A 16741-nucleotide genomic window follows, 5' to 3' on the forward strand; every position below is an offset into this window, starting at 1 on the left:
AACTTTTTTTTACTAATTTAAAAATGAAATCTACTGTATTTAAATCGAAAGCTTCGCCCATTTTTGTAGAGATTCAGTAGAATGTCAAATACATTAAAATTATGTCAGTTCGTACATCATTTTTTTTTTAGTTTCATACAATTTGTTCGGTATATTCAATACATATACATATTATGATATAAAAAATTTGATGGGTATTTTTTAAACATATATTTATGGGTATTTCTAATTATATTTTTTTTAATGGAAGGATATTAATAAAAAAAATTAAAATTTAAGAAGTATTTTCTAAATATTATTGAAACAAAATATTTACCATTTTTGTTAATATTTTTGTATCTTTGTGATATTATTAATTATTTATGGTATATTTATTAATTTAGCAATTGTAATTTAAGGGAATAGCTAAATAAGTAAATAAGAAAATGGTCAGAAAAAACACGCTGTCGATACATACGGTCTTTTAATAGTTGCATCTCGCATGTGCTTCATCATACGTATTCGTTCCTCTTTCATTCGCGGATTTGTCTACTGGAGCGGAAAAGGGTGTAATGAATAAGAGAATTGAATCTTGATTCGTGTTACATTTCTGTGGAAATTCGGGTATTATCTTCAATTCTTTCATTCTCGGCTGTTCTTTCGCCGTTATTAGTCTCTGTCGATCATCCAATCTACTAATTTCGACTTGGATTTGTCTGATCTTCATTTGATTTCTCAATTTCATTGATGTTCTGTGTAAGGAAATCCTCGTCATAGCCAACCCAGTTGCTTAATTTGCTTCATTTTGAAGTTTCGCGATCGTCTGTTTGTGTTAATCGCACGATATATATTCGTTAGAGTTCGAATGTCAGTGAATTGGAACGCTTGTTTAACTCTGTCGAACTAGATTCTTTTAGAATTTGTGGACGATAACTAGAAATTTTGTACTCGATATGGGTTTTGATGATTCGTAAATTTTCTCTGGTTCTTCATCCGCAAATTTCCGACTCAAAGGTTTATGGTTTTTATGTTCTTTTGCTAACTGATTGTGGGTTATGATTCATGTTGCTAGATCATCTGTCGTCTTTCCCCTTTCCACCCCTTTTCAAAATGCGTTGCAAGAGTAATTCAGATAAATTTAAATTGTCTATATTCAGACTCTTATAGGCTGGTTTACTTTCGTTTGTACTCCCATGGCTTGCTTTCCAGAAGTTTATCATTTTAAACACTCTCTTTTCAGTTTAAGACACACCATAAAAGTGGTGGTGTCCAATTTGAAACTACGAGTTTTAGTTGTAGAATATTAGTTATTCTACTTCAAACTCTTTTAGATGGTGTACTGTTATAAGTAGTAATGTTTTTATGAATGAAAGCAAGGATGGACGAATGTTCTAAAACTTGTTGATTTGGTGTATTCTTGCAGAGTTGATTTGGGTTGTCGAATCTGCACAGTGAATTTGTATAGAAAGGTTCTATTGAATAAGAGTACGAAAGTCTGGTTCTTTAGAATCTGGTTGATCAATGGCAGCTCTTGTGCCTCCAGGGGCACTTCGGCCCAATGAAAGCAATAGCAATCAAGCTCCACCACCACCGGCTAATTACTACCCTAATTCTCAACCAAATCCTGGTTCTTTAGCTGATAATTTTCAAAATATGAATCTCAATCGACCTCCTTCAATGCCCAATTCATTCCCTAGGCCCCCATTTGGCCAATCACCACCTTTTCCTTCGTCAGCACCCCCACCAACTGGAATATCTGGTGCCCCACCTCCATTTTCACGGCCTGGTCCACCCTCATCTTCAATTGCCCGACCTAATTTGCCTTCATCGGGGCCTCCACCATCTGCATTACCTCCCAACATGACTCCAATGAGACCTAGTGGGCCACCTGTTGGACAACCGTCTCCATTAGTATCTAGGCCAACTCCTCCAGGTGTTGGGGCTACTGCCCAACCTGCTTATAGGCCACCTTCCAGTGGTTCAGTTATGCCTCCACTTGGTTCACGTCCAAGTGCAACCTTGCCCCCTTCTGTTAGCAACCCAAGCATGCCTCCACCAAGTGCTCAGGGTGGTGCATTGAGTAATGGCCCTCCAGCATTCGCGCAGACCAATTTTCCCAGTGGGCCACGTTTTCCTCCAGCAGCCAATGCACCACAAGGTCCTCCACCAATGGGAGCATCTGTTCAAACTCCATATATGCATTCTGTTCCAGGTGGCCCTGGATTTTTGCCTCCATCAGGCCCTCCCGGGCAAGCAGCACCACCATTTCCATTGGCAACTCAAGGAGTACCGCCACCTTCAGGTTCCCCATTTGGGCCGCCAACATGGCCAATGCAACCTGGTCAGGTAGCCGCCGTTAATTTTTTTATCTTGTTATTATGCAACGACCATATTGTGTTCTTTTTGTTAAAGCTATTGTGTGATGACCCACTTCTTATTAGTTTATTTCGGTAATGTGCATTTCATCAGTTGGAGTATTGTCGCTCTCTAAAATATCCAATGCAAGGAAGATTTATTCTTTTTTTTTTTCCGGATAGGAAACATATATTATTTGATAAAATGAGACGTGCGTACAAAAGATGGCACAAAAGCCTCTAGCTTCTAAGGACGTTCTAGCATTTTCCAGAAATTTATAGGGATAAACCAATTCTTTGTGTAAATTAGTTATAGAATTGAGTATCGTCTAAAGAGTATATGCAAGTTAGCTTGATAATTTTAAATTTACATATAAAATATCTTACTCTTGCCTTTATGGGTTCATTTATTGCAAAGTAAATAATGCAGATGAGAGTATCATGTATTATGAAGTAAAGTTCAAATTCTCGAGGGCATAAGGTTAAAATATTATTGCTGTTGTTTCCTTCCTGTCTTAGAAGCGTGGATATGATGTACCTGTGTCATTCCATTCCACTGCATGATTATTATTATTCTTTTTGAAAACTATAAGCAGAGATATGTTGAAGCCTTGAAGGAATCATTTAGTACTTTCTAATTAAATTTAGTAATTTTAGAGTTGTCAACTTGTCATGTAATCAATCATTTTCACTTTTTATTTTTAATTTGACTACCACTGCATTATGCCTAGCATGTTCAAAATTCTAGTGCTTGTTCAACACACATTTGTCGCTTGAACGTGGGATAAGAGCTTGTTGAGTTTGTGCGTTGTGTAGTAGTTAGTTGAAAGTGCAAATTAATATTCATGCTTGCATTGCATACACTTTTATAAATTCATGTGTGTGTGTGTGTGTGTATTTTGCTGATTGAATTAGAGAGAGAATTTACAAATTATGGGACATGCGCTCAATAGGCATTTGGTACCCAACTCCACTATATAACACTCAATTTTAGACATGAGGAGAGAGTTTTCAGATTTATGGTTGAACCGCTGAAAGTTAATAATTTATTGACTGATTTGTTTTAAAGCAGAAGAAACTTGGAAAAAATGAGGTAGATGTTGTCCATTGTGTCATGCACAACTTTTTTCAGTTGTGCTCTTTCAGACACGTTTCGATCCTGTATGGATTTTCATCTTGCCCATATTTTTATTTTTCATTTGCCCTAATAAAAGCTGGATTACTCATTTGAAAAAAAAAAAAAAACTTGATTATTTTTCTTATTTGAACACAAGGCGGCAGCTCCTCCACCTATTACTGGTCAATTGCAGCCACCTAGAATGTTTGGGATGCCTCCACATCCACCTAACCAATCCATGACTACTATCTCACCTGCTATTGGTCAAACTGGATCGCCTGCAGCCACACAATCAAAAATTGATCCAAATCAGATACCAAGGCCCGTTCCAAATTCATCAGTCATCCTGTTTGACACTCGTCAAGGCAACCAGGCCAGTCTGCCCCCGGTACTTTCTCAACATACATGGGGTTTATTACATTCGCTTTTTTATTTCCCTTGTTTTATTTCTTGTCCTAGTGATTTTACTGACAGCACTGTTGCGCGAATACGAACTTCAAATTTATTTACTGTTGCTGGTGTTTGTTTCTTTCAAGCTTTAATTGTTGTAATGTTCCTTCTTTATACTTTATGAAGCTTGCATCAAGTGAGTATATTGTGAGAGACACTGGGAATTGCAGTCCACGTTTTATGAGGTGCACCATTGGTCAGGTGAATGACTAGTATTAGTTTCACCATTTCATCATTTCCCATTTTTATCTTTTGCTTAATATTCTAGTTGATGGCTGCCTTGCAAAATCTCTCTATCTTGATGTCTTATGGCCATGTTACTTTTCATATTCTTACAGATCCCGTGCACTGCTGATCTTTTGAACACATCAGCCATGCAGTTGGCTTTGCTAGTCCAACCATTTGCTCTTCTACATCCTTCTGAGGAGCCCATTCAAGTATATAATGCATCCTTTTTTTGCTTTTCTTTTAACTAAAGATGTAAAATAGCAGTTAGTGTGTCAATGTAGTTTTTTTTTTCCTTCTTCTTTTATTGTTACTATTTTTTCTAATGGAGTGTAAACTTAGTTCACATCTCTTTATTTCCTCATCAAAGAGTAAGTTTATCATCGTTAGGTGATTTTCTATTTTAGGCTGTGGAGATGCCTAGTTTCTAATTAAACATACCAGCAGCTATCAAAGCCAACGCACATATTAATCCAGAAAAACAACAAACTTGAATAATAAATTGCACGATTACCCTTATCCTACTATACCAGCCTTAAAATGAATTTATTTGTTATGCAATGGTAACAAATGCACTCTTACTGGTCCATTAACTTATTATATACTAGGAGAATATTGTTGCAAAGTTTGGACTTTTTATCTTGTCAAATGGTTGAATTTTATTAAACAGTGATACCGTTTGTTCATTCAGTGGATTTTATTTTATAGGTTGTGGATTTTGGGGAAAGTGGGCCAGTCCGATGTTCTCGCTGCAAAGGCTATATTAATCCTTTTATGAAGTTCATTGATCAGGGAAGACGATTTGTCTGTAACTTATGTGGTCAGTAAAGATGTTGCTACCTTTTTAGTGGGGTGTTTTCATGTTTCTCTTAAAGATTGGATATTTGTTGTTTGATTGACGTAGGACTATGATTCATCATTTTTGCAACTAGGTTTACATACCATTTGTTTTTTATATTTTCTGGTTAAGGGCATTCCGTTGATGCCCGTTACCTTTCTGCCTTTTTTGCTTCCGTTCACCTTCTTGTTTAGTTGTTATAAAATACATAATGCTGCTTTTTGTAGAATGTCAAATGATTTCTTTCATATGTGGAATTCTATTTGTCATTTCTTCTGTAGGTGGTAATTTAAACGCTCTATGTCATTCCTTTTTCAGGCTTTACTGATGAGACTCCTCGTGAATACCACTGTAATCTTGGTCCAGATGGTAGAAGACGAGATGCTGATGAAAGGCCCGAACTGTGTAGAGGAACAGTAGAATTTGTTGCTTCTAAGGAATACATGGTATGGTACTTGGTTAATGATACTCCATTAGCATGGAGTTTAACTTTTTTCTTCTCCTACCTGTTTATTCATTGCTTTATAACGGATGTAGACCATGTTTTTTCAATTTTAAGTTTTTTATAAGAAACAAACGGCTGTATTATAAACAAAAGAGAAGAGAAACCGCCCAAAAGCCAGGGGACAAGGAAGCCCCTGCCAACAAAGGATAAGGTATCAAAGCCTTCCAATCAAGCTACTCATCCCTATAATTTCTGTTGGTAGTTTATGCTACAATGAATATTATTTGATTGAAAATCTCCATACCTAAATGGCTGGAAGTGCATTGTTTCTACTCCCTAAATTTCCCAAATCACGTCCTTACAATTTGGAGGTAAGGTAATAACATCCCAACTTATGAGATGATTTCTCCTTTCGGTTTTCAACTTTTTCGTGATATCTCTCTCTCTCTCTCTCTCTCTCTCTCTCTCTATATATATATATATATATATATATAGTAGTAGGTTGGCATGTTTGACAAAAATAATTGAACTAGGACCATAATTTTATTCATTGTGACCAAGCAACTAAATGTTGGAACATGCCGTTTTCTCCTTTTGGATGTGTTCTGTTTTTGACTACAAGTGGCTGGTTCAAATTTTTTAGCACTATCTTGTCGTGTGCATGGTTAGAGTGAAATCACACATATTCTTTATGGACTGGACCATGCCCTCCACTGTTTTGTGTTTGCAATGATTTTTGTAATCATTGCCAAAATGATATCTTGGCATTCTAGTAACCTCTCTTGGCTTTCCACCCTTTTCTCTTGCATATTTCATTGACCTATGAAATATCATGTTTGTAGTTAAAATAACAAATAATAATAATTGAGCTAGAGGTAAGCAGGTTTCGGTCATGTTTATTTATTTTTTTTGCTTCTCTTGGTGTCTTAAGTTCAATCTCGTTTGTATGTATGTGCTTATATATATATATATATATATATATATATATGCTGTCTTTGATGCATTTTTTTATTCCAGGTGCGTGATCCAATGCCAGCTGTTTATTTTTTCCTCATTGATGTATCCATGAATGCCGTACAGACTGGTGCCACTGCTGCAGCGTGCAGTGCAATTAGTCAAGTTATTTCTGATCTTCCTGTAAGTTCTACATTTGATTGGGTAACATTATATATGCATGGATGTGTTTATAATCCATAGCCTTCAATGGTGCTCTGTGGTATTTGTACTTGTTTTTACAAGGGTTTATTTATTTATTTTTTTACAAGGGTTTATTTATGTATTTATTCTTGCGGTATGTATGTGTGATGCATTACCAAAAAGAATTGATATTAGATCACCCTGAAAATTTCTTTCTTTTGTTTTATAATTATTTAAACTAGTCTGAAATGATCGCATTGGGTTGGTAATATTGTGGAAGAGCAACTTCTTGCGAGTATGCTTTCTTGTTTACCACAACGGTAACTTCTATAATGATAGGCTTTAATATGGTTACATTCCTTCTTTGATCTCTTACTGGAGAGCTTTCATGCAATTCACCTTTCGGTGTTTGGAGGTTTTTACTCCTTTATTTCATTCATCAATGAATTTTGTTTCTCTCTTCTCAAAATAGTTTTTCTATCTTCTGATGGAGGTACCTTGTGTGACCTATGCTTAATTATTATATTATCCTCTCAGGGTATGTCCTGTCTCTCTTAAGTGATTACATCCTCTTTTCTGTTTTTGATTGCCATTTTTGTTAATTGAACTCTTATAATAATCTTTTGCTGTCTCTCTTAAGAGATTTGGTAAAGTTCTTTCTATGCAATCCAACAATCTTTTGCTGAAAATGTTTCAGTTCTTGAGTGCCCCTTGATAAATTGAATCCTGTATAAAATCTAAGCACGATGTCACTCTGAGGTTAAGGAACTTAGTATTTCCAAAAAATTTCTATATCTTTTGTCTGTATTTTCACAAGAGTTTGCTTTGGTTAAGAGTTTGATTTGTCATTATGTCTCATTCTTCTTTTGCCCGTGTGTTTTAGTGTGTGGGGGGTTGGATTTTTCTAATATTGATGTTTACAAATAGGATCTATGTCGATAATGTTGGTATTTATTTATTTTTCCTATTTCATCCATCTTCAGCCTTCTATTAGCATTCTATTCATTTGTCTCTATCCTAGTGACTAATAACACCATGATGTTCCAGGAAGGTCCTCGTACATTTGTCGGGATTGCAACATTTGACTCAACAATTCACTTTTACAATCTGAAACGTGCACTACAACAGGTCACATTTTGATTATTGTTATCTATCTCCACTTTAGGCGTTTGTTTTGTATTGAGGGTGAAAAAAAACTTTGTTTCTTGTTGATGTATGCAATGACTGGTATTTAGAAGATAGATGGAAGGGAAACCAGCTCATTCCAGAAGATAGATGAAAGAGTTGAGAAGAAATCCGAATTAGTGATATTTGTGGCTCTACCTGCTTCTTGTAATGATTTTATTTTGAAACATTTAACTCATCATTTTATTTCGAACCTAACCTTGAGTAGGCGAAACTGCCTCGAGGATTAGTGAAGGAAGTGAGATGAGTCTTGTGCAATAATGCATACGTCCCTTTTTGAGTGATTAAGCTTCCATCTGGTCTGTTTTCTTGAACAGTCTATGCCCGTAAAAGAGAATTCCAAAAAGGATCAAAATTTTCATCAGGTCTTCAGAAGTCCATATAAGATTGAACACTCGAGATGAAATACTATAGTTATTAGGAAGGCTAACTAATAGTCTCCAAATCCTTTTACTATATTTTTATTATTTTTATTTTTATGTTCACTTTATCATTTTGTCTTTTCAGCCTTTGATGCTCATAGTCCCTGATGTACAAGATGTATATACTCCTCTGGAGTCTGATGTTATTGTTCAACTATCAGAGGTCAGATTTTCCAAAATATTTAATTTTGATGAGCTTGATCATTGGATTTCTTTTACCTTTCCAATATCTTTAATAATATCACTTGTTTGTTGGAATAGTGCCGACAACATTTGGAGTTGTTGCTCGAGAGTATTCCAACGATGTTTCAGAGTAATAGAACCACCGAGTCAGCCTTTGGTGCTGCAATCAAAGTATGTTTTCCATAGTATCATGATCATTGGCTACTATGCAACTGGTGTGGTTTTTTTCAAATTTTCTGAAAAAAAAATGTCTTAGGATAATATTGGATATTTGTTTCCCTGTAAAACCCCCCTCTCCCACAAAAATGTTGTAGGATAGTATTGTGCAAAGCCCATGAGATTCTTTGAAATTATTATATATTTAATTTTATTTTTTTAAAAAAATTTGTAAGTGTTAAAAAGCATCCCTTCTTTTCCCTTTAAATGAAAAGTGGGTGGTTGCAAAACAAAATTATAGTTGTTTACAGAGAGGAGGAAAAGCCAGCACAAAAAAAAAAAAAAAAANACCTATACAAAAGCCTTAGAGTTAGACCTTCCACTTGTTTGTAATAAATGATATTCTGTTCGAAAAACAACAAATATAAACAAGAAAGCTTTAGAATCTCAATGATGAAACAATTCCATAAAATGAAAGACAGTTTTGTGTTTATTTAATTGCTATTTTAACAGATTATTTGATGAGTTGATCAGATTATTTGATGAGTTGATGTGTGTGCTGATCACTCAACTTCTCAATATTCAGTTCTGTTAAAAATATTGGCTCAGGTTCACCCATCATATAGACTAGACTGATACTCCAGTCTGTTTACTAGTCAAAAGCTAGAGTTTGTTTCTACTTCTTGTAATGCTTTTTTCCATGCAACTCAGAATTTTGCTTTCTAGGTCTATAAATAGAACGTGTCTCACTTCTAAATAAATGTTTACTGTTTATTCTGACTGTAGTTTTCTTGACCTATTTTTAGGCAGCTTTCTTGGCAATGAAAAATACTGGAGGCAAAATCTTGGTATTCCAGTCAGGCAAGTTCATAATGCATATTCTTTTATCGAGGATTTATTGCTGTTTGTCTCTTGTTTCTTGCTCTTGTTTTCTTTGGCAAGAAATATGACTTGAAAATTCTTACTATTATTTGGGTGCCGGTGGCATGGACGTGTTACCTTGGGTGGGAGTGTTATGTTCGAATCTGCCTTAAGCAGCTCCTATTTTGTTACGACTGCATTTCATCTTCTTTACCACCACCTAATTGTTATGTTGAAAATATTATTTTCGTAACCTAATTAGTTACTTTTGATAAAATACAGTCTTGCCATCAATTGGCATTGGAGCACTTTCTTCCAGGGAGGCTGAAGGAAGAACAAATATTTCTTCTGGGGACAAGGTATTTTTCTGAACTTTTGTGCTATTTTTGTTTCTTTTATGAAGATTATGTTGCCATTGTTATTGTATTTAAAATTAGGAGCATAATAATATCAGGTTGAAGGAAAGTAACCAGTTGTATAAATGTTCTATTGGGATCTGGGTTTGAGGATCCTTCACTGTGTAGTTGAAATAGATGAACTATATTCCCGGGAGGAAAACTCTCTTCTCATCCTGATTTCTTAAGCCTATAAGACTCTTCACCGAGCAAAAATCATATAAAGATGGCCCGCAACATATAGAAATTTATGATTTCTAATTATGAATTGAGGCTTTCTGCTTAGCAATGGAGCCGATTTTTGTTTTATCAATATCATCATTGGATTGTACACCATCCTTTCCAATTGCATAAAGGCTGCAACCAATGATTAACCCTACCCTACGTTATTTACCCCCACTTATTGGCCAGTTTGCATTAGTATACTATTGTTCACTGTAAAAGTATAAAGTTCATCATTTCACGACTAATATAATATCGCGTGGTGTCATTTTCATGAAACTTCTTTATTTCTTCAGGAGGCTCATAAATTACTTCAGCCAGCTGACATGACTTACAAAACAATGGCAATTGAACTGGCTGAGTATCAGGTGAAAGTGATCTTTCATGTCGTGTTGCAGTGATAAACGACAGGATTAACGGCTGACACTGGTCAGAGTTTTCTGAACTATTTTTGTCTGCATGTTCTAGGTCTGTGTTGATGTGTTTCTCACTACCCAGAATTATGTTGATATTGCTTCTATTTCTGACATTGCAAGGACTACTGGGGGGCAGGTAAGAGTATTTGATTTTGGTAATTCTCCAGAGATACATTTGAACTTTTTTTTTTTTTTTTGAAATATAAGTCTGTACTTTTCTGCTAATGAGGCACCTAATGTATTCTTGCGACGGTGTGGTTGTTGGTTTTTACACATCCGGCTGTTAGTCTCTTTCTTATTTTCATTTAACTATCCAACAAATGCTAAATCAGAACAGCTTCCCATTTAACAGGCTGAAATTCCTTTTAGTCTCTATATTTCTTAATGTCTTTGGCATTCTAATTATGCTACTTTTTTTAGTAATCAATTAAAGTAGTATCATATTTCTGGTTGAGATATTTAACTTCAGTATTGAACAGAATAAAAAATGCATTCGGTTATTGATTTTTACGATCTCCATCTTCAGCAGTATATTTAAGCTTCCTAAACCTATGCGGAATTCCCCTTTTAACCGTCTCTCTTACTTAATGTGTTTACTGTGTTACAGGTTTATTATTATTACCCCTTCTCGGTTCTTTCTGATCCAGCAAAGCTCTATAATGATCTTAGATGGAATATCACAAGGCCTCAAGGTTTTGAGGCTGTGATGCGTGTTAGATGCAGCCAGGTGATTATTTTTTTATGAATTTCATTTTTGTTAACGAAAAATGATTTGGTGGCTTTCATTTTCTCTCTTTTGTGAAATCAGTTATAATTTTATCCTTTTCCAGGGAATTCAAGTACAAGAGTACCATGGGAATTTTTGCAAACGCATCCCTACAGATGTTGACTTGCCTGGGGTATGTTATTCTTGACATTATTACTTATCTAAAATAGTAAACAAGTCTTTAGAACAGTCGGCAAACCCAACCAATCCTGTTTTGGATAGAGCCAACTCTTATTCTTGGTGTTGTCCTGTGTTAAGTAAAGCTTTTCAGGAGCATGTGTGCTACATTTATGCACTCCAATACTTCCACAATGGTTCAAATTTCATTTCTTTGTTTCTTAAATGGTAGGATCAACTTTTGATGCTCATGTTTATTTAGTACCTGTGCCTTTTCCCTTTTCTCTTTCACTAAATTGGTTTCATTAGCATTGGCTTTTGTGTGTTCTGATTTTTGCCATGCCTAACTCTTTTATCGTTGTTGTATATTAGCATGACGCTTTTGTTTCTTTGTTGCTTGTAAAATTGTGGGTTTATGGTTGTCTCACCATGGTTCTCTTTGTTACAGATTGATTGTGACAAGACTATACTGGTAACTTTAAAACATGATGACAAGTTACAAGATGGCTCAGAATGTGCTTTCCAGGTAACTTCAGTCTCAATGGCTTAATTGGTATGACTCGTTAGTGTTCCTCCATGACCTCAAAAATTGGATAACCATTATGCACAAACGAAAAGGGATCTTCTTGGTCTATCTTGTTTGTTAAAATTCTTCTCATTATATGCAAAAACTTTACACTCATTTAATGCATGAGTCATTCTTAGAAATTCACGGTCTGTCTGTACTTTGTGATGCCGTCCTTGGTTGGAAACATGTGCTGGCTGTCTTTGCCACTTGGTTCATATTTTTGCACCATTATTCTGCCATCAAACTGAAATGGCTTGTTAAGATTTATATCCATGACTTGTTTTACATTCGTTTATATTCTTCTTCTATTGTAGTGTGCACTACTCTACACTACAGTATTTGGTCAGCGGAGAATTCGTGTCTCCACTTTATCTCTACCTTGCACTAGTATGCTGAATAACCTCTTCCGATCAGCTGACTTGGACTCTCAGTTCGCATGTTTTCTCAAGCAAGGTATCTTCACTTTGTGGTTATATGTTTATTATTATTTTTAAAATTTTCTTTTGCAGATTACATCATAATTTTTTCTTTTCAGGGGTAAGAAACAACGTTACTTAATTGTCATTATTCTAATGTTTACATTGAGAACTGCATTCTAGTTGATTTGATTGTGGTCTGATGATGTCTAAGATATGCTGTGAACATACTATTAATCTCTTAATATTTGTTTCAATTTTAATGCTGTAATTAATTAGTCTTATTATGTTCTTTATCTGATTTTTGTAGCGGCCGCTGAAGTTCCTTCATCCCCAGTATTGCAAATCCGGGAGCGTATGACAAATCTGTGTGTCAATGTTTTGCTTTCATATCGCAAGTATTGTGCAACAGTATCATCATCTGGACAGCTCATTCTTCCGGAGGCACTAAAGCTACTGCCACTCTATACCATTGGTGTGTTTTTTATATATTTCAAAACCTATCTAAATTTTCTTACCCATGTGTCTGAAATTTCTTTGCTTTGAAATCCATTTCTCCCAATTAGTTCTTTAGGAGCAATATTTTTTTGCGCTAAGAATTCTGAACTCTGTTACGGCGAATGCTGGAAGCATCTTTATAGAGAGTTAGTAGTTTATGATCTTTGGATCACCTATGGAAATTGGAAAATATGGAATTTAAGTAAGATATTTAATGGAATTGATCCAATATAGGGAACTCAATTACATGTTAGTAATACAAGAATAAAGTATAAGCATAGTTGTGTTGATAAAGTTTGGTACATGGTTGTGGGTCAGTGATATCATTCTATTGGCTTCTTTCAGCATTAACAAAAAGTACTGGTTTGAGAACTGATGGAAGGATCGATGATCGGTCTTTTTGGGTCAACCACGTTTCGTCCCTTCCAATTCCTCTGGCTGTACCTTTGGTATATCCTAGAATGTTGTCTATACATAACCTTACAGAGGTATGACTTTGTCATTTTATCTTGCTCGTTTTCTTTCTCAGTGATGCATTATTCTCAGTTGGTATTAATTCCTATTATTGGCAGGATGGCGATTCGACTCCGGGTACTCCAATTCCTCTTTCGAGTGAGCACGTGAGTGACGAGGGAATTTATCTTCTTGAGAATGGTGAAGATTGTTTAGTATATATTGGGAACTTGGTTGATAGAGACCTGTTGCAGCAGTTATTTGGCATTTCCTCGGTTGATGAAATTCCTGCTCAGGTATCTTTACTATCTGTAATTTCAATGATCAAATGGAGTTATCAAGAGGTAGAGGAAAGCCCCATTGAAACAAAATTACTTAAAACTTTTCCAAAAGGGTTTTTATTTTTTTGAACCAGTAACGAAAATTTTCATTTGAACTTCGTGTGGTGCGAAGACCTTTACAATTTTCATCTTCCCATCCTGCAATGTGATCCATCCATCTGCGCCATTGCCTAATTGAAGCTAGTTGGAAAGCCTTTAGAGCCTCTGCCCCTACCTTTCTGTTTCAAAAAAAAAAAAAATGAAGCGAAAGCTGAAAAAACCCTTTGTCCTTTCTTTCTCTAATAGTAAGGTCAGCTCCATAGCTTCAACCTATACAAGGGGCAAGCCAAAAAGATTAACGTTCAAAGGGTACGAGCTCTTACACACAAGTGAGATAAAAACAATGATGAAATCAAAAATAAAAGAAAGATTACAAGGAGAAAAGAAATGCAATCCAATTGAGACATATATCCTGTAATGAAAAATCAGCAAAAGCCTCTTGCCTTAGAGAGAGTAAGCTCGAGATGGGGTTGGATGAAGACAAACTGTTCCCGATAATTTTGCAACCAAAAAGGGACCCATAAACAATTGGAGAATAATGATCTTGAAAGTGTCGGAGAAGACCCACTTTGCAAAATCACGCAACCTTTTCAACGAACCAAATTCATGCAGAACATAAATCCGTTTGATTTTAGACAAAAAAACGTAGATGAAGGAAAATAATACCATTGGGGCATTGATTCTAAAGAGAAGATGATAGAAGGAGAACAAAACTACTGTCTTTCTTTTTATATATATATATCATGGTTGTGGTATATATAATTGCTTCAGACTTATAAAATATGTTGAGATGTCTTAATTGGATTCATATACTTGATAGCATCTAATTTTCACTAATACTGTTGTACGCTCAGTTTGTATTGCAGCAGTATGACAATCCTCTGTCTAAGAAGCTCAATGATTTGATGAATGAGATACGACGTCAAAGATGTTCCTACCTACGGTAAGACTCATATTTTAAATTTTTTTTTTTTTTTTTTGTAGTAGAGTTTGTATGTTGGGAATGGGGAGTGATAAAAAATAAATTTTACCACAATGAGTATCCAACCATAATGATAGATAATGGATATGAGAGTCCTATCTCTTAAAATCAAAGGGTGAGGAACGTTACAAAGCTCTGCACCAGAGAAGACACAAAGAAGATGCAGAGAAATCTGTGACACCAATAGTTTTGTCCCTAAAGATCCAACTGTTTATTTTTTAAGATAAACCTCTCCCAGCTAGTTGCCAATGTTGAAGCAAGTTGGCTCTGATCTTCCCTTCGCTACCTTCTTGAATATGTTATACGTTTGTAGACAATGCAAGAATAGGTGACCCAAGTCCTCCAATGAGCTTTCACAGAGCAGCATTTGTAGGGATTTAGATGTGGATGAGTATATGCTGTGAGCGATAAAGGCAGTTGATTGTTAAACAACCCGAGTTGTGAATGACGTTCAACAACCCGATTGTTAAATCTGCCTCTAAAGAGTTGCCACAACTTGCGTAAAAGTGAAAAAGAGGTGCGACTCTTCAGGAGCCTTTGATTTCTGTAACGATATTCACCAATCCGACTGGCAAAATATGTGTCTGAAAAGTTGTGCGTAAGTAACTTGCATTGTTGGCCTTAGAACGCAAAAACACAGATATCTTGAGTTACACTCAGCAAGGATGCCAGGTCCAGTGTTCCAAAAAATGAAAAGGCCATGTTCTGCCAAATACTGTTGGAATGAATTCTTACCCATAGAGAGCCTGCTCGGGTTGGAAATGAAAATACAAGGGGGATTCGTTCCTTTCTCCGAAATACAATACTATCTCCTTTACATATTAAGTTATATAGATGCTTGAATTTCCTTTTTCATCTACTTTTTTTGGTTGTGTATTAATTTCCCCCCTCTCTTTTGCAGCTTGAGGTTGTGCAAGAAAGGAGACCAGTCAGGTCAGTTTTATACCAATTCTTGTCTAGTTGTTAAAAGATTACAAAGTAGTACCCAATTTTGTATTTTTTGTCTTTCCATTACCTGAAAAAATGACACCCAAAAAAATCATTTTCCATTTTCAAACTCGACAGTAACCGAGTATTTATTATTCTTTTCAACTGCAATTTTGTCAAACTCAACAATAACCGAGTACCGAAGCGTTACTTTTAGTTTTGCTTCATTCTGTATATTGGTATGTTGTGAGCTGATTGTATTCTTATGGCTTTCTCTTCTTCAGGGATGCTATTCTTTTCGAGTATGATTGAAGATAAAAGTTCCCATGGCCCTTCATACATCGAGTTTCTTGTTCATGTTCACCGACAAATTCAGATAAAAATGTCTTCTTCATAATCTTACACTTCAGAGGAACTCCTTACCAAGAAACTAGAGTCGCATGAGAAAATGGAAATGAAATCCCCGGTACGAACGACATTGATCAACAGTCCCATTCATCTTCGAGTAGTTAGATGAGTGAATTTTGATGGGTAATTGTTGCTAAATTATTAAGTTTGATGGAAGATTTTGGTAGTGAACACAATCAACACAGTTTCTTGTTAAATTTATTGTTGTTTTCGCAACATTCTTTTTCCCTTTTCGACTCGAAACATCCTCTTACTTATCTCTCAACAGTCAACATGCTGCCTGGAGGACAGAAATCGTCAAAGAATATATAAAATATGTGATAGATTAATGACTACTTTTTCGTAATTTAATGTAGAAGACCATATGTTGCTTGCTTATTTGCAGTGCATAATGTAAATACGAAAAGGCTAAATTTAAGTAGAAAATTTATTTTGCTTCTTATCAACATTTTATATACAGATCTTTTACGCTACCCCATGATGTGTATCGAATATGGATCCATGTAGTTTAGAGATTAAGATAAGCATCTAACCCTACTAGATTGTTTATTACTAAACCTGCAAGGAGTATTAGTCTCGAGTCGAGCCGGAGCATCATTTCATTCTAACAGGAGTAAATACACTGCAAGACTATACTCCATCACCCTCCAGCCGCTGTCTTTAAAGTTCAGTCATTTCCTAACTTAAAAAAAAAAGCAAAATCCTCTTCTTTCGATAATTTTCGATAATTTTCGATAATTCAAACAGCGGTTCTATGAGTTTGTTAAGAACCAATCAATTTATGAGTTTGTTAAGAACCAATCGATTCATAAGCCTGAATCCATTCGTTCTCCCCTCTTGA

The 16741-nt window shown here is 35.4% G+C and overlaps 1 protein-coding gene across 2 annotated transcripts; it reads left to right on the forward strand.

The window, feature by feature from the left end:
- Window positions 1-461: 461 nt before the first annotated feature.
- On the forward strand, window positions 462-16275 carry LOC111778481 (protein transport protein Sec24-like At4g32640). 2 transcript variants are annotated; one of them, XM_023658336.1, is made up of 25 exons: window positions 462-603; window positions 1403-2325; window positions 3608-3838; window positions 4027-4101; window positions 4239-4337; window positions 4834-4945; window positions 5282-5409; window positions 6426-6545; window positions 7593-7673; window positions 8238-8315; window positions 8414-8506; window positions 9298-9352; window positions 9635-9711; window positions 10266-10337; window positions 10438-10521; window positions 10993-11112; window positions 11216-11284; window positions 11717-11794; window positions 12151-12289; window positions 12563-12727; window positions 13096-13238; window positions 13323-13499; window positions 14438-14526; window positions 15467-15498; window positions 15777-16275. In XM_023658336.1, the coding sequence occupies exons 2-25, from the start codon at window positions 1501-1503 to the stop codon at window positions 15887-15889; spliced, it is 3255 nt and encodes a 1084-aa protein (XP_023514104.1). In that variant the 5' UTR covers window positions 462-603; window positions 1403-1500; the 3' UTR covers window positions 15890-16275. The 2 variants fall into 2 exon arrangements, with proteins under 2 accessions (XP_023514104.1, XP_023514105.1); XM_023658337.1 differs by having other exon boundaries at window positions 597-735.
- Window positions 16276-16741: the final 466 nt, after the last annotated feature.

This window comes from Cucurbita pepo, chromosome LG17 (genome assembly GCF_002806865.2).
Source record: "Cucurbita pepo subsp. pepo cultivar mu-cu-16 chromosome LG17, ASM280686v2, whole genome shotgun sequence".
Lineage (NCBI taxonomy): Eukaryota > Viridiplantae > Streptophyta > Magnoliopsida > Cucurbitales > Cucurbitaceae > Cucurbita > Cucurbita pepo.

Coding starts and splice junctions, on each gene's coding strand:
- LOC111778481 (XM_023658336.1), top strand. CDS start 1,501: ATGGCAGCTCTTGTGCCTCCAGGGGCACTTCGGCCCAATGAAAGCAAT. Junction 8,316..8,413: donor TTATTGTTCAACTATCAGAG/GTCAGATTTTCC, acceptor TTGTTGGAATAG/TGCCGACAACATTTGGAGTT. Junction 9,712..10,265: donor ATATTTCTTCTGGGGACAAG/GTATTTTTCTGA, acceptor TTATTTCTTCAG/GAGGCTCATAAATTACTTCA.